At 39.1% G+C, this 23,676-nt stretch overlaps 1 protein-coding gene across 6 annotated transcripts in view; it reads left to right on the top strand.

Moving 5' to 3' along the window:
- The window catches only part of vit (vitrin), a 166,863-nt gene extending 143,405 nt beyond the window's left edge, over positions 1–23,458 (top strand). For all 6 annotated transcript variants that reach the window (XM_051919377.1, XM_051919380.1, XM_051919379.1 and 3 more), the window contains 4 exons: positions 880–983; positions 11,532–11,758; positions 17,296–17,809; positions 19,236–23,458. In XM_051919377.1, coding sequence (XP_051775337.1) covers positions 880–983; positions 11,532–11,758; positions 17,296–17,809; positions 19,236–19,414 — 1,024 coding nt within the window. In that variant the 3' untranslated portion in view covers positions 19,415–23,458. The remainder of the gene's footprint in view (positions 1–879; positions 984–11,531; positions 11,759–17,295; positions 17,810–19,235) is intronic.
- Positions 23,459–23,676: the final 218 nt, after the last annotated feature.

Raw genomic sequence — 23,676 nt, 5'->3', positions numbered from 1 at the left:
CTGCCTGCACTATCAAAGATCAACACGCCCTTAGGTCAACTTCTTATGTGGCAGAATTCTGATTGTGACATATAAAATGGATTGGTCCAGGTACATGTTGACAAGGTGAGACAGAATTTCCAAAATATGTTGTCCTGCAGTATTAGAGAGTCAATGATAGCACAACACCTGATTTTCCATTACAATTCCCTTCATGATGGCAACATTTTCCTCTGCTGGCACCATCAACAAGATTTTTGGGTTACCTTCAAGAGACATCCTGCCATTATGGAATGCTGCAGGTCATTCCTTGCTTGAAAAAATAGAATGGACTGGTTCAGATACACATTGTCAAAATGAGACAGAACCTCCAAAAGCGTACTGTGCTCTAGCGTTTGTAATTTAATGATAGCATGGCATTATAAACACTAATGCTATAAGGTTGTATTTCGCATATTTTAGTAGACAGAATCTAATCTTTGGCAATTTACAAAATCGGTAACATAGATTACCACTGTCAAGCCCAAAGGTTTTTGATCACCCCTCATAATTTACAATACTGCACATGAGATTACAGTGCTAACTCATAGTTTCAGGAAACTGGCTTTATATCTCAGCCTGATCACCAGTACGAGTGTTGCTTCTTCTCTCCACACCTACACTTTCTTGTCTAGGTGGTCAAGTTTCCATCCACATTCTGAAGGTCTGTTGTGTTAGGTTTATTAGCCCTGTGTGACTAAAAGTGCCCTGCAGTAGACTGGCTCCACGTTTAGGGTCACTTCTTGCCTTTTTGCCTGCTGGTCCTATATTGTGATAGGGGGATTGGTGAACAGAATTCACTCACTGATTGAGTCTGCAGGTAATTAACAACTCTCACCGGTTCTCATTCTCCTTCTGAAGGGATGATCCTGTGACAGAATTCAACTTGAAAGTTCACTCCAGTTCCCGGGACCTGAAACTCACAATTGACAAGATTGTACAGAAAGGAGGACAGTCCAATGTCGGTAAGTAAGTAGCTCACTAAAACATTCAGATGAAGCAAAGATTTTTGTATTTGAAAGTCCTTCACACTTTTCTCTTTAGGACTTATGGAGCCCCAGTATAATGTCTAAGCTCAGTCAATACTTCTGTTTTCCTGTTCTTTTCCCAGCCAACATTTGAGGATATACAATCCACGGTTGCAATACACTTGCACCCAGCACTATGGTCCAATATCTTCTGGCAGTCTAGCTCCTTCAGAGTTCACCCAGATATGACTGTCCACGTAGCCTACTGTTAGGACTATCCCACCTCACCCCTGACTGACCTAGCTGATAAAGAAGTTTGGTTCCCAGCCCTTGGTGATAGAATTGAGCAAATCTGCAGGTGGGAAAGCAGGATTAATCAGTTTTAACCTTTAAAATGGCTAGTGCCACAAGCTGAGTGTGAACATTCACACCATACAACTTTGATTATCCTGTGTTCTGTAAGCAGATGAAGATCAGCAACACATTCAATGCGTGTTTTGGTGCCCCAGCAGCATAGTTGCATGAGGTCTTGGCTGTGGATTGGACTCCCATTCATCTGATCAGCTCTGTTATCAGATGTTGTATAGCTCTAATTAGGTATGGTCTTGTTTATAAGGCAATTTTTCCTTTATCCTGAGCTCATACAATTAAAATTCTGTTTCCAAACATCCACTGTTTTCAGAGCTCATCAGAAGCAGGAGGCTATAATGTGACATGCTTGTATAAGTTAGAAACAGCTCATGAAATCTTAAACAACCTTCAGGTTTTGTAGCAGCAGTTCTGCTTAAATATTTGGTTTAAGACGGTTCTTACCTCTTATCAGCAAAGACGTACACAGCAACATCCCTAAAACTCTGGACTTACCCTGCAGCAGAATCTTTGACACTTTTCAGTTCAACTAATTATTCAATTTTTCAGGCAATTTGCATCTGAATACCACAGCAAGTATAAACAAGATACATTTTGCTTATATAATAGTAGGCTGTTTTAGCAGAGAGCAGGAAAAGCATTGTTGTTGTAAAAGTTCTTAAGTTACAGTTTAAGTCATACTTCAAATGTTACAACAAAGGTTCTGCTCTTTCCTCCTACACCTCGGTTCAAAGCCCACACCCACTCGTTTCTGGAATGGAATTTCTACATTTTTCCCAACAGATATGTGAGTTGTCCTCCAAGCCGTGAAAACTTGGTGAATGGCGATTGGTGACACTCAATCAGCTCTGCCAAAAGAGATCCTACTCTGCTGGGCCCTTGAGCAAGGCCCTTAACCTGTAATTGCTCCAGGGGGCGCTGTACAATGGCTGACCCTGCGCTCTGAGCCCAAGGGGTATGCGAAAAAACTAACAAACACTGTTGTAAGTCGCTCTGGATAAGAGCGCCTGCTAAATGATGTAAATGTAAATGTAAGTAGGGAACAGAATTTTGATTCACTTAACTGATTCGATTCTTTCGCATTTCTCATTTAATTAAATCTAATTCATCGATAAGATCTGAGGCTGGCGGCAGAAAAAAAAAACAAAACCTTTTGGGGTGGTCCCCTTTGGATGAATCACAAAATATATAATCAAATAATTCATTAGTTTATTATAAATACTGAATTACCGTATATGGGGCGGCGCAGTGGGTAGCGCTGCTGCCTCGCAGTTAGGAGACCTGGGTTCACTTCCCGGGTCCTCCCTGCGTGGAGTTTGCATGTTCTCCCCGTGTCTGCGTGGGTTTCCTCCGGGCGCTCTGGTTTCATCCCACAGTCCAAAGACATGCAGGTTAGGTGGATTGGCGATTCTAAATTGGCCCTAGTGTGTGCTTGGTGTGTTTGTGTGTGTCCTGCGGTGGGTTGGCACCCTGCCCGGGATTGGTTGCTGCCCTGTGCCCTGTGTTGGCTGGGATTGGCTCCAGCAGACCCCCATGACCCTGTGTTCGGATTCAGCAGGTTGGAAAATGGATGGATGGATGGAATTACTGTATATACTTGCGTATAAGTCGGGTCTTGAAATCTGAAAAATTGATCATAAAATCAGACCCCGACTTGTACGCCCATTCAAAAATACGACACTTAATTTAAAAAATTTTTTTACATCTTCTTGCTTCGTCCAATCTCACACCAGTTTCTCAGACGCATCGAATTTTGTTGCAGCAGTATAGTTACCAATTTCTTTTGCTATTTTAATTACTTTTAATTTAAAGCCAGCTTCATATTTTCTTCTGATCAAATGCTCCATCATAGATAAGTGATGCTCTTGCGATAAAGATGTATGAGGGTGAGAGATACAACAAACACAAATCAGTGCAAATGTGGCTTCGGAATAGTTCGGGTATCACCGTGTGGTCACGTAGGCACAATACATAGAAAAAAAAGTCGGTGTGCTCCGTGGTTACTCTCTCAGGTGGGTGTTAGCATATCGTAATCTGTTGGACCAATAGTGGGAGTTTTCCACAATCGACCGACATTATAAAATACCAGAAATTATACTGCAAAATCAAGCCCCGACTTATCCGTGGGAGAACTTAAACGCGAGTATATCATACTAGCCATGTTATCTGTCAAAGACATGTAATAAAATACATTTTAAAATATTTGATTTTTTTTGCCATATGTGTATCTTCGGGGAACCTTGCACTTCATTCCTCCATATCCATGTGTGTCTGAACATCTCCCACCACCCCCAAGTGTGTGTCCATGAAGTCTTCTTCTCTGGCTCTGTCATTTCAAGGCACCCTGCTTGCTTCCTGTCTGCTTTAATACTTCATGTCTTTCAAGGCGACTCCCAGTGTGCCTCCTAAGTCTTGTAATCTTCCTTGTTAGTCTCAAAACCTCTCGTTTGGCACTTCTTTTGAGCACGTCACCAAAGCCAAACTGACCAATCAGATTGCTCTTAGGGTCCAGGCGCACGCTATAGCTTTCTATTAGATAGTGGATGACACTGTTCTGCTTGAAAGCACAAAGCACATGAATTATAAGTGAACAACAACTGAGCGATTTGTTATTAGAAATGATTTAGCTTACTAATAAAATGAACAAGAATAGTGCACCTCATAATGATTCAGCTCAAGAATCAAAGGGATGAGCATCATGTGACTCATTTGTGGGTAATGAATCGGTTCAAAATTAAAAGAATCAATGAAACAAACACCGCGGCTCAACAACGTGCAGCTGAAACACCTTAGCGACGGAGGGAAAGACTTGAAGTTTTTACTAAAAACATTGTCTATCTCAGCGTTTTCAGCCTTTAAGTATTTGCGACCCGAGTTTTCATAACAGTTTTAATTGCGTCCCCCTAACATTTTTTTGAAAGGACCCCACTAATACCAATTTGTTCTTTTTTAATTAATGATATATCATAGATGCATATTTTATTATACCTACTTAACTTTTATCGACATTTATCTAACTCCATATTTATTTTTCTAGTATCAGAAAGTAGTTTAAGTTAACTTGTTTTGGTTTCAATAGATATATATTTTTCATATTTTCGATTCTTGTTTTCTTTTTTTCACATCTTCACGCCCCCTTTTTTGTTACTTCACGCCCTCCTAGGGGGGCCCGTCCCACAGTTTGAGAACCACTGGTCTATCTGGAGATAATAGATGGAGAGGACTCCTATGCCAGCGATACGGCTAAGATATGGCATTACCAGTGCATTCTTATGAAAGCCAGTGGGGCAACAAGCACAGGTGGGTCCACATCCTCTGCCCTGAGTAATTCTTAAGAGTTAGCGGATGCCTCTCCAAGTTCATGAATATAGTAAAACCGCCAGGGAGTCTTTGGTTTGTTATTTGTCCTGGAGGTAAATATCAAAGGCAATATATACTAGATTGATCGATAGATATCAAAGGCACTATATACTAGATAGATTGATAGATAGATATGAAAGGCACTATATACTAGATATATAGATAGATCGATAGATAGCAAAGGCACTATATACTAGATTGATCGATAGATATCAAAGGCACTATATACTAGATAGATAGATCGATAGATCTCAAAGGCACTATATACTAGATAGATAGATCGATAGATCTCAAAGGCACTATATACTAGATTGATAGCTAGATATCAAAGGCACTATATACTAGATTGATCAATAGATATCAAAGGCACTATATACTAGATTGATATATAGATATCAAAGGCACTATATACTAGATATATAGATAGATTGATAGATATCAAAGGCACTATATACTAGATAGATAGATCGATAGATATCAAAGGCACTATATACTAGATAGACAGATATCAAAGGCACTATATAATAGATAGAGATAGATAGATATGAAAGACACTATATACTAGATATATAGATAGATTGATAGATATCAAAGGCACTATATACTAGATAGATAGATAGAGATAGATAGATATGAAAGACACTATATACTAGATATATAGATAGATCGATAGATATCAAAGGCACTATATACTAGATAGATAGATTGATAGATTGATATCTAGCTATCAATCTATCTAGTATATAGTGCCTTTCATATCTAAGTCACTATATACTAGATTGATAGCTAGATATCAAAGGCACTATATACTAGATTGATAGATATGAAAGGCACTATATACCTGATAGATAGATAGATAGATCGATAGATATCAAAGGTGCTATATACTAGATTGATAGATAGATATCAAAGGCACTATATACTAGATTGATACAACTTTATTTGTCCCCTGGGAGCAATCTGGCTTGGGATCATCTTATATAGAGTATGCAGCAGGTTCTCATTCTTTGTTAACTAAAATGATAGACTACTTCTGTAAGCATTAATGTGTAATTTGCTATAGAAGGGTACTATATAAGAAAGTTTGCTTGTAGTAAACGGCTGCATTCTAAACTAACTATGAAAGTGGGCACTTTAGGTCCCATACTTGAACAAAGGCTGGCATAGTGGGGCAGTGCTGCCTCACAAAGTTTAATGACTTGTCCGGTCACATTCTCTTTACATGTGACCTTAGCGACGTTGTGGGTGACTCAGATTTTCCTCCCACGCCCTGAAGGCATGCAGGTTAGGTTCTCCGACACCTCCAAATGAGCCCTGAATGACAAATGGTATGGACAAGAGTGAGAGTGAGGCTGGCGGTGCCATCTCTACCTGCTTAAAGCTCCCTGGACTCTGCTCCAGCTGCCCCACAACCTCCTAATGGAGTAAGGCGCTTCAAACCCTCGATGAATGAACGTTTGGAGAGGTATGCTGTGACAAGCTGGTAACTTCCAGCATTAAAACCTTTTTAGCAGCTAACCCACCCTTTTAGTGAATCCCATTATTAGCTCCTAGCATTAAAACTGAAGTGGGCATTATCTATGACATGCCTGAGTCTCTTTATTTTGACAAGTGCTGAGGAATAACGTAATTGAGGGCTTTGGAGAGATGGATCTAGGGTGGGCGTGACTTGAATTTGTGGGGGCATGTTGTGATTTAAAATAACATTTTTAATCAACACAAAAGGGCGCTTTAATAATTTAGAGAATGGCCTTGAGCGCTTCAGTAAAGCCGACCTTCCTTGACAAATTCTTTTTTCTACAAACAAGTAATATCCTGTGAGCTTCACGTCACTCAAAGCAGGACGTATTTTTGTCTTTAAAGTGGAATGCACAACCTGCCAAGGCCTTTAACTAATTTTTTTTTTTTTTTAACAGCCTAATCCACCCAGCTAATACGTTGGCTCCTTCCTGCTCTCATTTTATGGCATCAGAAAGACCACAGAGTGTGATTTACCATTCCTGAACTGCTGCCATAGTGAAACTCGACTATTGTTGACCAGCATCTGTATTTTTTTAGGGCTGGATTGAATATTCCATTATTTTTATTTTATAATCAATTGCCAAGAAGAAGCGAATATTTCAAAAAAGAGAAACAAACTGATGTGAAATAAACTCACACGGTGCCGTTCTCACACTGCCCACAGCCCTAACCAGCTGTCCCACGCCATATCACCTGGGGCCTCATGTATGAACGGTGCGTATGCACAGAAATGTTGCGTACGAACGTTTCCACGCTCAAATCGCGATGTATAAAACCTAAACTTGCCATAAAGCCACGCACATTTCCACAGTACCTCATACCTTGGCGTACGCAATTTCTCCGCTCGGTTTTGCAGACTGGCGGCACCCAGCGTCAAAACAGTGCTACTGTTCCTGTGTGGTTACCCTTTCTTTTTTAGAAACACGTTCCTGACGCGGCTTTATAAATACACTGAAATTAACTGCATATTGTTTATTAGTGTAATGCATCTTATTTTAATTAACCTGTAGCAATATAATGGTCCAGGGAATAGCCATAGTATTCCAAATACATTAACTGCTTTAGCGTTGTTACACTCACTGCATCTTCTTCTTCTTTCAGCTGCTCCCGTTAAGGGTTGCCACTGCGGATCATCTTTTTCCATATTACTCTCACTGCACCACTCGGAGTATTTATATCACTGTATCTGAGTGTGAATCACAGCAGCAGCTGATCGGAAAGAGAATTATCGGTATACAGTTTCAAGTACACACTACCTCAACCACAGCAAAAAGCGTCAAAGCCTTTAATGTACGGACCTCGCGTTTCAGAAACAGTTTCATCCCAAGAACTACAAACGCACTCAATCAGTCCATCAAGTGCTCCTTGTAGAATTGTTTGTACTTATAAGTACAATCACCCCACTGTAAACTTGCACTACAGTTATAATATTGCACAACCTGCGCCACTTTATAAAGCGCGTATGATGACGATATCATTTTTATGATGAAATGCAGCAAAATATGTTGCTTATAGTATACAGATAAAACTTTAACGTCATTTAAATAATCAGTATTGTTAATAATTAACATGTGAGGACACCGTGCCGCAGCGCTAGCTAGTTCACGGATAGCTCCTGCCTTGCGCTGTGTTACTGCTGGTGCTGACGCAACACTGGAAGGATAGACGGATAGAATAATTAAACATGTACTACGAAGATATTTCAATGTTCCTTAAAAGTTTTGAAGAATCGTCGTTCAAAGCTTACAAATGGCTTCACGTCTATTACAGAGCTGATTGTGTGGCGATTGGGTATTTGGAGAAAGAAAAGTAAGGACAGGAATTGGAGGTTAGTACGTTTGAAAGAGACAGTACTTCTGTAATAAATTATTTCACCGAAGGTCGCATATGGAGCAGCAAGCCTCTTGCGTGAGATGTGAACAATCACTGCGCCACCGTGTTCCCATGTTTAATAACATGCTTTCATTCCTATCATGAAAATGATATCACATATACATCTCAGTATTTTAATTATTCAGAGAGCTGTAATATCACGAATGCAATGGATTCTGTGTCCTGTCGGAGAAAGAGAAAGAACGGAATCACGTAGTGATTCACACACACAGAGCACATAGAAGATCAAATACAGAACAAAGCATTTAACGTGCTACTTGAAAAACTAGTAAACGATTTTAAGATGAAGTTTATGATGTTCTACTTTAATGACAAAATAAACTACGCGATTAAAGTGGAAATTTCGAGATTAAAGTTGACATTTCGTGCTTTTTTCCCCACTGTGTGCCTATTTTTTTTGTCTGTACCCTAATAAGCTTTCATATGACACTCAGACGGTCCGCTAGGAGTCACCTTTTCACAGCGACTTTGATATCTGACAACTTCTTTTTTATTTCGGGCACTGTGCGACTTTGTGAACTTGAGCTTTCAAGTTTCTCTGACACTCTGTCACTCGATCAGCTTCCTTTTGTTGATTATACCACTGTTTAAACCAACAAATAGTACGTTTTTCTTTTGCCTCCACTTGGTATTCAGTGAAATTTATATTTTCCCCCGTGCTTTTCCCATTGTCTTTTCACAGAAGGCTATTTATATTGATTTGCATATTCAAAGAGGCGTAATTCTGGGAGGAGTTGGGGTGGGACAGAAGGCGCGTGCACGTGCGTTACTTTTCACGCTGATCGGGATTTATGTAGTGGAAGAACGTGAAAGTTTGCGTGCGCACAGATTCCTGCATCTGGATTTTTCTGTACGTACGCACATTCCCGCTTTTGTGCTTACGCCATGTTATAGTGTGAGTTCTACGCACAGCATTATACATGAGGCCACAGGAGCTGACTACACTACCACTGTTACACACGATGAAGTGAGTTCATATTTCATAGCTTTGTTAAATTTGCAAAAAAGCTCTGTAACATCAGTAGGATTCTGGACCCTTTTGGTTGTTCTCTGCATGTTCAGGTGATTTTTCTCCATGACTTCCTACTTTCCCACAGCCATTCGTGTCCAGTTCCTCGAGATCTCTAAACTGGTGCCATCCTAATCAGGGAGACTGTAGTTCTTGGCTCCTGTTGAAGTGCTGCTGAGTTTACAGCTCTCTCTATAACACTAATGGTGGAAATGGATGAATGTGCAAAGATAACAGAGCTACTAAAAAGTCTCCTTTTAACAGTGGAGTCCACTTTTGAAGGAGGTATATGTGGTCATACGGTCACATTACATTGGCAACTACACCAGCATGGCAGATGGTTGTCCTTTTGATGGAACAATAACAGTGTCTTAGTCTTCCTTGCCATGCTGATTTAACAAGAGCCTACCATTGGCAATCCAGGACTTTGAACCCAGGTTCACATCACACAAATTCTCCAACAATTTTCCATCCCAGACTTCATTCACATCATGTTAGGAAGTGTGAGGCAAACCATGGTACACTCGTGCAAGTGCTGGTCATGTAGTCTCACATACCCAGTGACTCAGTCCAACAAAATGAAATATCTGAAGTGGTGTGTGTGTGTGTGTGTGTGTGTGTGTGTGTGTGTGTGTGTGTGTGTGAGAGAGAGATAGAGTGTGCCGATGACTCCATATGCGGTTATCAGCCAACCATTTTAAAACTTCTTAAAAGTGGCCGCAATCCCGACTCCTGCAGGGTCCAATTCCATACTACATTTCACTTCACTGAGACCTTATGGTGAGGACATTGATGAATAGATCCAAGCTACTTTTACTGATTTGGAACTTTTAGATCAAATGCTTAAATAAAATGTGTTAACAAAAATAATATTTGGAGCAAACAGCCAATACAGAGGGCATTAAACACTGCTTTGACCTCCTTCATCCCCAGGCTTTACACTTGCCCTTATCCAACATAACCTTTGTGTCTGTGCATTTTCGTTGATTTTAATATTTTAGTTATATTACAGACACATTGTAATCTACTGTTTAGACTTGAGTGTATTCCATATAGTTTGTGTGGGCCAGCTGCTACAACATTGTAGTCTCCTTAGGTATGTAGTAAGCAGCCTTCATATCTATCTATTAGATTTATTGAAAGAAGTACGAATATACAACAAAAAAGATATCAAAAAGGATTTGCCTAAAAAGGCATTCCAAAGTAAACAAGATCCAAAACAAAACGCACAAAAATAATCCAAGAAAATAGTCGAGAAGTGGACCAAAAATCAAAGAAAATCACAATATTCACAAGAACCACCTAAATCCAGCAGTGCACTTTCAAAATGAACCGCACTGGACTTCGATTGCCAGCAGCTTTTATAGGGATGGGGGCGGTCTGTTCATGGTGATGGACAGGTGGCCCCGCCTCTTGGCCGATCTCCACACAACATACAAGGAGCATGAAAGAATTGCAAGATACCTAGATACTAAATAAAAACCAATTCAAATAAAAATAACAGATAATACATGATTAAAGGAATAATAAATGAACAAAACAACTTTTAATAAAATGAAGAATAATAAAAAAAATAACAAAAAAGATAAAAAGAGGCACTTTATACATGAGTATGCTTGACCATAAAAAAAATAATGGATTTTATGTGTATAATGCTTTATTTTACCATATATTGTTTTTCATACATATTTCTTTACTATATATTATATACTAGATTTCATATAGCTCATTTTATATCAGCTATACAATGTTTTTAACCCTGTCTGAAGTAGTGCATTTCAAAACTATTATCAATTATATATTACAATTTATTAAATTGTAGATTTCATATCTATCTATTTATTACATGGTGCTTTTCGTGCTTCTCAAACCTGTCTGTCTTATTACCCTTCATATCTAAGTTATGTTGATCATCTATTTTAGATCAGTACCATGTAATAATACATTGTATTTATATAGCGCCTTTCCCACGCTCAAGTGTAACAGTCCGTAGTAGACCATGTGATGGAATGGCCCCGGCCTCCGGTGACCCTGATTCAGGTCGAGCTCATTTACGACTTGTGTTATGCAGTGGTGTGTCAGATAGAACATCTTCATCCCAGCTCAATAAACTGGAACCCGAATCATCGTGTATTGATTGATTTGAGTGCAGTCAACCTTGGCTTGGATCTGAGGAGCTGGAAGGAAGCTAACAGACTATATAAAGACTAATTGAATTTGTTGTGTGTGCCTTAACATATGTACATTTAAAAACTCATACAAGAAGGGTCCATAACAAAGAAGGGTTTAAAACTTTGCTTGTAAATGATCTTCCCCCACCACCAAGTGAGCCTAACTGGACGTGATTATCCAGCATTCCTATTCTGTGTTATGTGCTCCTCATTCTCCTGCAGGTAAAGCCCTCTCCTATGCCAACAAATACTTCTTCAGCGAGGCAAGTGGGAACCGCGGTGGAGCACCTAACATCGCTGTGGTGTTGGTTGATGGCTGGCCGACTGACAAGGTGGAAGAAGCTTCCCGTCTAGCCAGAGAATCTGGAATTAATATCTTCTTTGTCACTATCGAAGGACCGGATGAAAATGAGAAGCAAAACGTGGTGGAAGCAAGCTTCGTGGACAAGGTAATGCGCAGTTTCGTTGTACAGTATGTATTGCTATGGACCAAGGTTATTATAATTAACGAAAACTAAAATCAAAACTGAAACTGTTATTAAAAAAACACTTTCGTAAACTGAAATAAAATAATTAACAAAACCAAAATAAAAAACTAAAACTAAACGAAACTATTAAAGTAGCTGGAAAAACTAACTGAAAAATAATAATAATTTACTGAAATATTTTTAGTTTTCGTTTTTGAATGCATATTCTTGCCGTTAGTCTTTAACCCTTGTAAGTTTTAACTCTAAACCAGAAAGTCATCCACCACAAGCCGCCCCGCACGTATTCATCCAGTGAACGGCGACTGGTGACGGAGGGCGGCTGTTCACACAGCATTTGCGGAGACAGAGAAAGCTGAGTGCGGGTGCATAAAGTGTGAGAAACAGAAAGCGATTTGTGTGCCGCCTTTCTTTGCCCTTGTTGCATATCAAGATGTAATTCAAACAGCTGAAATCAAAATGTGCTGGTCAACAAAAATTTTACCATCTGGACAGAAAAATCACGAGTGAGTAACATTTCAGTTTATTTCTCTGGTGACTGCTTTGTGTTGACAGCAATTCACCTGCCACTTCGCACAGGAGAAATCGTTTTTACTTTCTCATATACGAAGTATAAAGAAAGTATAGTAATCATGAAAAAATTCAACCTCGATATTTTGATGGATCTCGACGTTATAGACCTCCCAAAGTCCAAAAATACTGTTTTTTGGAGTTGTGTGGTCTGTGTGCGCATGTGTGTGTGTGTGTAAACACGATAACTCAAAAACGCAACTGGATAGATGGATGAAATTTGGCATGTGGTTGTTACACGACAATTGTAGATCTGTATTAACTTTTGGGCCAAATCCATCACCCAGAAGTGGTACTTTACCTGAACACATATGATTTTTTTTAATGCAGCTGAGAATCTGATTTATTCAACATTGCTTTTATAATAATTGTTCAATATATTATTAATTTGATTTGTTGGTGATGGTTCCTTAATGTACATAATGTAAAAATATAATCATTGTCTTGCGGTTTACTCCTCATATATCCATCCCCATATCTGAGTATACAAGCCGAGGGTAGACCACTCCCGGTTTTTGAAAATAAAACGGCACTGATCGAGAGACTGACTAGGTCATCATACAAGATCAGCATATTGTTGCTGACCAGTCACTTTTGCTTTACAAATATCGTTTAACAACAAATCGATACAAACAAAGGTAGAGAGTCTGACAAGTGATGAAAAACTAAACATACTAATGGGTTTTTGTATTTATTCTATATTTATTAATTTATCTTTTTTAGTTCATATTCACAACTCAAAATACCTGATATTGTGAAAGTAATCCATTATCAGAATTATATTTTAAAATATTTGTCTCTCTTTTATCAATGTTTTTCTCTCTCTCTCTCAAAATAGATAGTTGAAATATCACATTCTTTTTGTTCTTAACATCAGCCTTATCATACATATTGCATACCAGGGTATTTTAAAAGCCTTACATCCAAACCTGCTGCGGTAGGCTTCAGGTTTCCTGTGATCCTGCAATGGATGAACAGGTTTAGATCATGTATATGTTGTTCTTAATCTCAGACTCTGAGATCTCTGTTGTTTTATGCCCGTCCGTACTCCTATTACCTGCTCTTGCTCTGCTCATTATGGGTTTACTGTTCTTATGGTAGGCTATTCAAGTCTCACCACCTCTAACCTTCACACTACATGCTTGTTGTTCTTTGTTTCCCTCAATACAGCTCGGTGGGGTCTGCACACTCATTCAAGTCTAAGAACCCTGTTCTTCCTAAACCCCCTTGATTTTCATGAGAAAATATTTTAAAAATTATAAAATTGTGTAAAATTGTTCATATTCATTATCTAGTTTTGATTATGCTTGTTTTTATCAGACAAAAACACAACCAGATAGTAAACCAGGCAGTGTAGTAAGCTTCCACTAACATTAAACTCGTATCCAAATCTGTTAAGTGTACAGTTCTGTCCGATTGTGACACAAAACTAACTCCGTAGGCGCTCCAAGCCATAATTAATAAAACTAAAACATATATATATATATATATATATATATATATATATATATATATATATATATATATATATATATATAAAATAGAAATGTCTTTGTGAAATAAAAACTAAACTAAAACTAAAAATACACGATGAAGGAAAACTAAAACTAAACTGAATTTCCAAGTAAGGTCAGAAAAAATATAGAAATAAAAACTAGTAAAAAGGCAAAACTATAATAACCTTGCTATGGACGTACCCAACACCAGGAAGCATCAGAGTTGCACTTTGGTGGCCAGCCAGTGCTCAGCCACAAACCTACAACAACATTAGCACGTTGCTTTAAGGAGGCTGCTTCTGTGCCAGACATTGCAGGTTCATGGCTGACCGACGCCAGTTCACCACAGCACAAATTTGCAGAGCGAGATGCTTTGTGGTGTGAGCCCACAGCAATTCACATACAAAGTAAGTACAGCTTAACGGAGCTCAGACAAAGCAAGTGTCAGTTTGTACCGTGGAGAGGAGGCTTTGTGCTGCTGGTTTGACAGGGCGAGTGGCAGGAAGAAAGCCATTTCTTAAAGGACAACACAGAAATGGGAAGTCTTGTGGACTGATGAATCAAAATTTGTAATCTTCGATCCACTACATAGGTGGTGAAAGGATGGCTCCTCAGTGTGTGGCACCAACTGTCAAACATGGAGGGGGACGTGTGATGGTCTGCAGGTAGAACTGGTGACTGGCATTCTGAATCAAAAAGGTTACCACAAAGGTTTGGCTGTTAGAGGCTACTTTAATGAATGAAACATTTGAATAAATGTATTTTTTATTTGCCATTGTTTACTTGTTCTATGCCTTGATTCATGAAACATTAAGATATTAAACTGCATACATTTCCATAAAAAATGAAAAAAATGTGGTGTTCTAAAACTTTTGACTGGTACATACTATATATCTCAAATTAATTTCATGATTTCTTAAAAACGGCTCTCTGCTCCGTTTAAGATATGCAAAAATGTATTTCAATATATCCTACATTTTCTTTAATTAATGAACTTATTTCAAAATATTTGAATGTTCATTTCAGAGAACTACAATTTACTGCAAGATATCTCAAATACATTTCCAGATATCTCAAAATAACTTCAGTTATTTCATTTTGAGATATCTGCATTTCAAGATATTGTGAGATATGTACAATTTCAAGCTATCTTAAAACCGACATGAAGTCTCATTCACAGAGTAGAAGATTGTACGAGACGTGATTTGGAGATATCTCAAAATGCATTTCAGTGCTCTTAAAATGCCTGCAGGGTCAATTTGAGATATCCTGAAATGCATTTGCGGTAACATAAAGGAGAATACTTTGAGATATCTGGGAAGTAGTTTCCTATAAGTTAAGACATGAACTGCATTTTATGAGATCTATAATTCATTTTGAGGTATGTGTAAATATTAATTCCATTTCACATAACCATGGAGTAGCAATCGCACCCGGGACGCTGAACACACTCAGACACACACTCATAGCAACCGACACACACAAACACACAGAGTGCGACCAGGCCTGAGCCCTTGACAGTGAGCTACCAGACCACCGCATTTTAGAAAATTATTTGTGATAAATAACACAACTGAAATTGATATAGAAAACTAGGGGGCTTTGCCCCCTGCTCACTTCGCTCGCCATCCCCCATGCGGGTGCTACACGCTAGTCACTTCGCGTCTCTGCCGCTCACGTATGGGTAAGCAGATGTACAATTTAAACAGATTGTTATTTTCATGGGAACTGTTACATATGCATAATGGAACTAACTATTTTACATTATGGCGTGTAATTAACCATATTAAAAAATAGTAAAACGTAATAAACTGAAATAAAATTATGTTTCACGTTGCGTTAGAGATATTCATTGAGTTATGTTTTTTCTGTTTGGCTTTGAAATTAACACACAAATACTTTTTAAACTTCTGTCTTTGATATCTCCGTCTTTCGAATCTATTATCGCAAACAATTCGTCACATGTTGGTTTATTATAAACGTGATCGTGATCTTTAAAAATCCAAGAAAACTGCTTTGTTCATGTTTTGCAGATAAATTTCATGTGAAGTGCGACACTTTTGGACGTATGGATTTGTATTCATTATTGGCTGTAGAATTTCTAATATGTCCAATTGTTTAACTATTTCGATTCTATGTTGCATCACTTCTCGGTGATCATACATATAAACCTGACTGAATTGTGGTTTCTTCTAAATTAAACTTGTAGCTTTAATTGTTGTAAATCTACATTTTGAGCATTGAATGTTGAACAGATTATTGTAGATTCGGATATTTTGCCTGTAGTGTTTGTGGATTTCACTTTCACCAAACAACAAATCTTTTAATTCTCGCTGATACGCCTCTTCATTGGGAACAAACACTACTTTTCCCCGATGGCAACACGAATTAGACGATCTACAAGTCTCTGACTTAAACTTTAAAGCAGAACAACATCAACATACTTCTGTCATATCACCAATGGCCATATATTTGATCTCTTTTTGCTGTTCCATTATTTCACCGAGTAATAATTTTCATTTGTTAGCGCTAATGTGATCTTTACTATCAGTTTTTTGAGACTTTCGAATTTTAGTACTTTCATAATCTCTAACCTGCTCTGCATGTGTATCGCGCCAATGTTTTTGAACCTCTTGACGATGTTCTACTTTGTCTTTTATTTCCAACCCCACTTGGACCTTTTCAATTCCACTTGGTCCGGGATGATTATTACTTTCCTTATTTTCCGACTTTGCACTTAGATTATTATTGTTCTTTTTTGATTTCATTTCTCTCCAATGCTTTTGGGTCTCTTTTTGACATGCTGCCCTTTCTTCTTCGCTTAGTCGTTGACGTGTCATCTACAACGTATAAAATTACTGTCCAGAAAAGGGCTACATCGAAGGAAACAAATAGATTGTATATCTAAAAATACTGTCCAGATAAACGTCTTTATAGGATGAAACTGAGGACTTTTCCTAAAACTGTCTGACAAGAACATTCACACGAATGAGAGCTGAGTGGACCGTAGGCGTGTTTGAATGTGGCGGAGGACGTGACTTGAAGAAATCTCTTGGCAAAATCTCAGGATTTTTTTTATATAATAGACATAATCAAATTGGTAAAATAGAGAATATTTACAAAATAATGCAATCATACTAGAGAAAAAGCAGTTAACCATAACATCATAAATCACAATTTTTTAAAAAGAATGTAATCAGATTTGTAATAAAATGCTATATGTTTGCAGTTTTGTGACGCATGGCATTCAATTTTTTTTTGCTGTTGTTTTATTTGACGTGTTGGGGACTCGTTTGCAGTACAAATTAATTTACTCCTGAATGTAACGTGGACGTTAGTTTTGCTGTCCAAAGCACTCTACTTACTTTCTCGGTTATTCCTGACCATAGCAGTTCCCACTTGTTTTATTTGAACCTTTTACTTTCTTGCTTGCAGGCCGTTTGCAGGACAAATGGTTTCTTCTCTTTGAACGTACCAAGCTGGTTTGCCTTACGGAAGACGGTACAGCCCCTTGTGAAGCGAGTCTGCGACATCGATCGACTTGTGTGCAGCAAGACCTGTCTGAATGCTGCCGACATCGCCTTTGTCATCGACGGCTCTAGCAGCGTTGGCACAGGGAACTTCCGTACGGTGCTGCAGTTTGTGGCCAATGTCACCAAGGAGTTTGAGATCTCCGATACGGACACAAGAGTGGGCGCAGTCCAATACACCTACGAGCAGAGACTGGAGTTCTCCTTTGGCCAGTACAACAGCAAACCAGAGCTTCTCAATGCAATCAAACGCATCAATTACTGGAGTGGAGGGACGAGCACGGGGGCAGCCATCACCTTTGCCACAGAGCAGCTCTTCAGCAAGTCAAAGCCAAACAAACGCAAAATCATGATTGTCATCACAGATGGAAGGTCATATGATGATGTTCGTGCTCCTGCACTTGCTGCCCATCGCAGTGGTAAGCCTCTGTCGTATGTTGCGTGCCACTACATGACAAACTAGCCAAGTCCTTTGCATACCACAGGTTTAAAATACTGTAAGAATGTACGTGTATGCAATGAATCTTCTTAGTAAGGAATGATCATAAATAAGTTTTATTCTGTTAAGGAAGGATGCAAAATTATGCACCCAATATGCCTATATGGTCAGGTGGCTTTTCAAAATAAGTTGATCGATCTCCTAAATCGTCCTGGCTCCGGGATGTAATCAATGGAGTGAGAAACCCTGGGCTTCTACATTTAGCTTGGAATCTATGCCAAGAAACAGAAGAACTTAGTAAATTTGGCAAATGAGCAGTGGAAACCATTCAGCCCATCAAACTGTCCCAGTACTTCATGTAGTTGAAGCGGAAACCTTGACAGCCAGGATTTGGAGACGACGTAGAGTAGGCGTCAACTCACCACTCACGTTCAGTCTTTGTGCCCTTTGACCAATCTTGGCTAGGCCAGCAGCCATACCACCTGCACTTCAAGAGAGGTCATCCACCTAAAGCTAAGCATGATCAGGCCCGGCTAATACTTGGATGGGAGACCAACCAGGAAAAGGTGTTGGTGAGGCCAGCAGGGGGCACTTACCTTGTGGTCTGAATGTGGAGCCCAATGCCGCAGCGCAATGACAGGGACACTGTGCTCTAAAAATGGCACCATCCTTTGGATGAGAAGTAAAACCGACATCATGACTCTCTGTGGTCATTGAAGATTCTTCGGCATCCTTCATAAAGAGTAAGGGGTATCCCATCATCCTGGCTAAATTGCCCACCATGGCCTAGTCATTCCCCTGGTCTCTAATTGGCTATCTCACTACTTCACCACCTAACAGCTAACGTGTGGCGCAAAAATGACTGCCGTCACATCATCCAGGTGGGTGCTGTACATGAGAGCTGGTTGACGTGGCTGTATACTCACTGTGTAAAGCACTTTGAGCAGCTAGGAAAGCGCTATATAAATTGAAAGAATTATTCTTATTAGGTACTACTCATGTCCTTGAGTCTTCTACCAATGCAGCATTTCATTTGTTGCCCTGGGCTAGGAAAATCTAACTTCTCGTCCCCTGAAAATGTAATTTAAGGTGAATTTTGTGCCGAACAGAATAACAATCCAGATAATGCCTGAAAGTAATGTGGGGACTACCATGATGGGAATGGTGGAACACCACCCATCTAGAGGTTGTCTGGGTGGAGCAGCTCGAACATTCTGGCAGCCCCAGCTGACCGTGGTGTCGTGCACACAGCAGTCTGTTTTATAGAACTGCACAGTCCAGGTCATCGATCACCGATTTATGAATGAAGGCCCTTTGTAACCCAGCATGCACCTGTCATTTCTAGACTTGCATATAATCCAATTGCATTCTAAACAGTATGCTGTGTGTATTTCTTGTTGTTACAGGTGTGATTGCATATTCAATTGGGATTGCATGGGCAGCCCAGGAGGAACTGGAATACATTGCCACCGATCCGGACAAAGAACATTCCTTTTTTGTGGACGAGTTTGATAACCTCTATAAGTTTGTTCCCAAAATTATTCACAACATTTGCCAGGAGTTCAATTCACAGCCACGGAACTAACAAGCAACAGATGCTGTCACGTATTATTTGCTAATAGACTTTTCACCTTACTGGAAGCAAAGCTAGAAAATCACTGAAGAAAAAATGTTAAAATGTCTTCTGACAATTGTGTATTTGTCTTTGTTAAAAATCCTGTATCCCCTGGGAAGCTTTCTAGTTTAGGGTTTGTTCTGAACATCGGAATGACTTGCCTGTTAACAGCTTTCTTTAGAGGAAACAACAGCAAAACTGGTTTTGGCATTCAAGAATGGCTGACAGTAGAAGATGAGGATGATGGGATACATCTCTGAAAAAATGACTGGCGGTGAGGAGGAGCACCAACATGAGCTCTGCGATGAAAGACAGAAACACAGTGGACAACATGAATTGCAGTTAGCGTCTTCTCTTGTCAAACTTCTACTGGTAAGCTTCTTAAACTAAAGCTTGATTGTTAAAGAACTGAGGGGTCACGTGTGGAGAGTGCCGGGCTGCTTCTGATGCAGTTCATGAGGGGCAACAATGGCTGCAGGCTTTCATTGTAATCAGATACTTAGCTTGTTTATTTTTTGATTTGTGAATTAGGTGTTAACTAAAGATATGAAAACTTAAGAAAAGCCACATATTAATTTCGTGACATGCTGGTTCCCTTAAGTGGCTCTTGAACCTCTGCCGTGTCCATCAGCGTTTTTCAGTCACCGTTCATCCGCATTTTCCATTGAGGAATACGAGGCTGACATTTTACTTTACCGGACCTGAAAGAATAAAGAATAGAATGGAAACATCAAAGAGACAACATGTACATCTATAATCCAAAATTTTAAAAATAACTCCGGTTAACTAAATTGTGTAAAAAATAAAAAAACATACATTAAAACTATACATTGAATTAGGCAAAGCAGCACATTTATTGTAATGCATTTGCTACAAATGTTTGAGATGCACCAGCTGTTGGAATGATAAATGCAATGAATTTTATTACTACATGCATTATGAAATATATTCCAACAGAGGGTGCACTGCGAACGTTAACACTGAGGTCTATGCTGATTACTTTACTACTTTACAGCTAGTAGTAAATAAAAGAATAGTACATCACAATTTTGAATAGAATCTATATCTTGATGATGAGCCCAAACACTCACCCCGACTTGTGTCAGGAAGCACTGACATAATTAAGGAATTAAATAAAGGTAATTCTTTAAAGTAGTATTATTGAGCAGCAGGCACCCAGAATTTAAAGGATTAAGCAGTGGACTACTTCCACCATGGTAATGCACCATGTCACAAAGCAACAGGCAAGTAAACTGGCTTCATGACCATGACAATAACTTCTGTATTCTTCAGGGACCTTCTCTGTCATTACATCTGCAAATCCAAGTGCAGGAAACTCCTTTGGAGTGTGAAGCTGACAAATCTGCACAAAGTGTGTGAGGCAATCATGTCAACATGGACCAGAATCTCAGTGGAATATTTCCAACATCCATGCCATAAAAAGTAGACAGACAATGGTTTTAAATATTATATTTTCTTCACCAGAACTATTAAGACATATACTGCGATAGCCCAATAATGTAGGACCACCCAAAAAAAAAAGAAAGAAAGTGAAGTTAATATAATCAAATTATCTGAGTCAAAACTACAGACGCCAGGGCTGTGCCATTTCATTCTTTTTTTAAATTGCTTTGTTGAGATAATGGAATTATTGAAGAAATGCAATATCATTAGTATTTTTTGTATCCTTTTCTTGAGAGTTTCAGAAAACGAAACGTAACGTGTGCTTCTGTTGAGTTTGCTAACACTTGACAATAACTGGAAAGCCAGCAATGACGGCAACGGATGGAAACTCGTGCGATACGCACACAAACAGAAGCTCATCTGCATCGCGAGTTTCTGCTAGCTGTGTAATTGTGTCGTTTGATTCGGTGGGTGTCTACTTCACGTTGTTTTGTGTCAAACTGCAATGGCACGACTCCGGAGATCCGACCTGATTATTTTTGGGTAAACCCTCCGTCTCCTGTTGTGAGCTGATCACAGCACTCCATGTGCCACGTGTCATTTGGTCCCCTTCATTGGGGTCTCCTGTGTCTTCTCTGCAGAAGGCCCCCTTAGTCCAAAAACAGAGTCCACTTCAAACACAAGATCTTAAGTGACCCACAACCCAGTCATCATACGGCATCCGTTACGCTAAACAACAAGCTATAGGCTTCAGGAAACATTCTGTTATCTCGCTATCGTAAAGAAATCGTTTGGTTATCTCAAGAAAACAAAGTTTCATTTTCTCAGGATCTCAAAAAAACTATTCTGTTATCTGAAGAAAACAAAGTGGAATTTTTGGGAGATCTTGAGAAAATTATTCCATCATGTCCAGAAAAGAAACTTTTGTTTTCTTGACATCTCAAGATAATTATTCTGTTACCTTGTGCAAACATACAAAAACATTGAATTGCACTTCTTTGAGAAACTGATTCCATTATCTCAAGGAAATAAAAAAAGTTACACTGTACGTCTTTGCTTGGCTTCCATACTAAACAGTTAAACAGCCTGCTCTGAAAACACAGCGATCATATTTAAAAAATTTTTCAGTGCTTACCAGGCAGGGTCCCCAGTAAAATTGGGCTTTAATCCAACAAAACAGAAATGTCTTTTAAAACTAAGAAAATAGTCGATTTAACTGAAAAACTTCCCAGAGTTCCCAGCGTATTAACGATACGAAGCGTTTACAAGCAAGTAGTCAGATTAATGGAGATGAAGGCGATCAGGTCTGATGTGATCACACCGAAGCACACTAGTGTGAGTGAATGAGGAGGCTTGACAGCGCAAACCGAAATGAAGTACTAAAAGGGCGTCTGTGCTGGAAAAAAAATCGAAGATACCACGTCAGCCGCAGACATTCAAATAACGAGCTTTGTAACATTCTAAGAAATGCTGATGCCATTATGAAGATGGTTAGGACTGTTGAGAACACGACAACTAGGACATAGACAAGTAACAACAACGCGGCATACTAGAAACTGAGTATGGTGGTTTCCTGTAATTGTTAACAGCTCATAAAAGTAGGATGACAGCAGACACTTTTACACAAATAGCTTGTTTGGTCATCACGGCCAAGCATTCTGCACACACAACATCAAAATGAAGATCGTCTTTCTGCAATTGAATAACAAGGACTTTGGTGATCTTCTGTGAAAGGCCGATGCTGGTCGGCGTTGTCCTAAAACTTTAGAAGCCAACCAGATACAATATCTTGTCGTTAGGATGAAGATGTAGGCGAGTTTAAATAAATCGTTTCCAGTGGTCACTTCTGACGCCACCGGTGAGTGATGCTGGCCTACACGTCAGATTATTCCATTGTTTCCAAACTTTCCAGTGGGAGGAAAAATCTGCAGCCTTACAAAACTTTATTGAAGCCCCTGCTTTGTAAATGAGAACAGAATCGAGTGTTCTGTGAATATCAAAAAGTCTCTTTTGTGCTTCAGTATGGAAAAATATACCATCTATGCCATTTCGCTCCCTCACTCTTTATACAGTATATAATGACTATATGTCTATAAATATTTTGTTTTTTGTTTTTTTTTTAATATCTTAACAAATAACCAGTGTTAAAATTGTTTGGTTAGATGTCCTGAACATAAATCAACATTCACTGCACCATGTCACAATGCTCACCTCTGCAGGTAGTAGTCGATCCAAGTCAAAATATCAAACAATAAATTCCTTTAATAACTGGACATGTAACACAGCCAATCAGGGAGCTGGAAGCCTAACGCAATCCCCACCCCCCAAATGGGGCAACACGTGAGGCCAGCCATCCAGCAGCAGTGGCGTCACAACACAGCGAGCGCCTCGACGTCCACCACAAGAGCACACGCTTCACGGGAAAGCAGCTTCTGCATTAGCCTCGTCTGAAAAAGACAAAAGGAGCATTAATAGTCTTTTCCATGTTACTTGTATATTTGTTAATATTAAAATTGTATTTTAATGTGACAAATATCTATTTTGTGCTTTATATACAACAAAAAAATGACTGTAATCTTTTTGCAATAAAAAGCCAAAAATGTTAAATGTTTTCTTGTGCTTTATTGGATGGCCTGGGGGGGGGGGGGAAGATGTCTGCTGATGAATTTCTGCTTTCTGGGTTGTATTTGAATTTGATTTTTTAAACAGCATATTTAACCAAGAATATTATCAGCGTGTAGAAGACAGAAAAGTGTCTTGCCAGAGGAAACAGAGTGTATTGCACACGTAACATGAGAAATGGTGCAGCTCATTGGTGAGGTGCCTAA

Source organism: Erpetoichthys calabaricus, chromosome 15 (assembly GCF_900747795.2).
Source record: "Erpetoichthys calabaricus chromosome 15, fErpCal1.3, whole genome shotgun sequence".
NCBI lineage: Eukaryota > Metazoa > Chordata > Cladistia > Polypteriformes > Polypteridae > Erpetoichthys > Erpetoichthys calabaricus.
The sequence above is the reverse complement of the archived record's forward strand: the minus strand, read 5'-3'. Positions and strand labels throughout refer to the sequence as shown.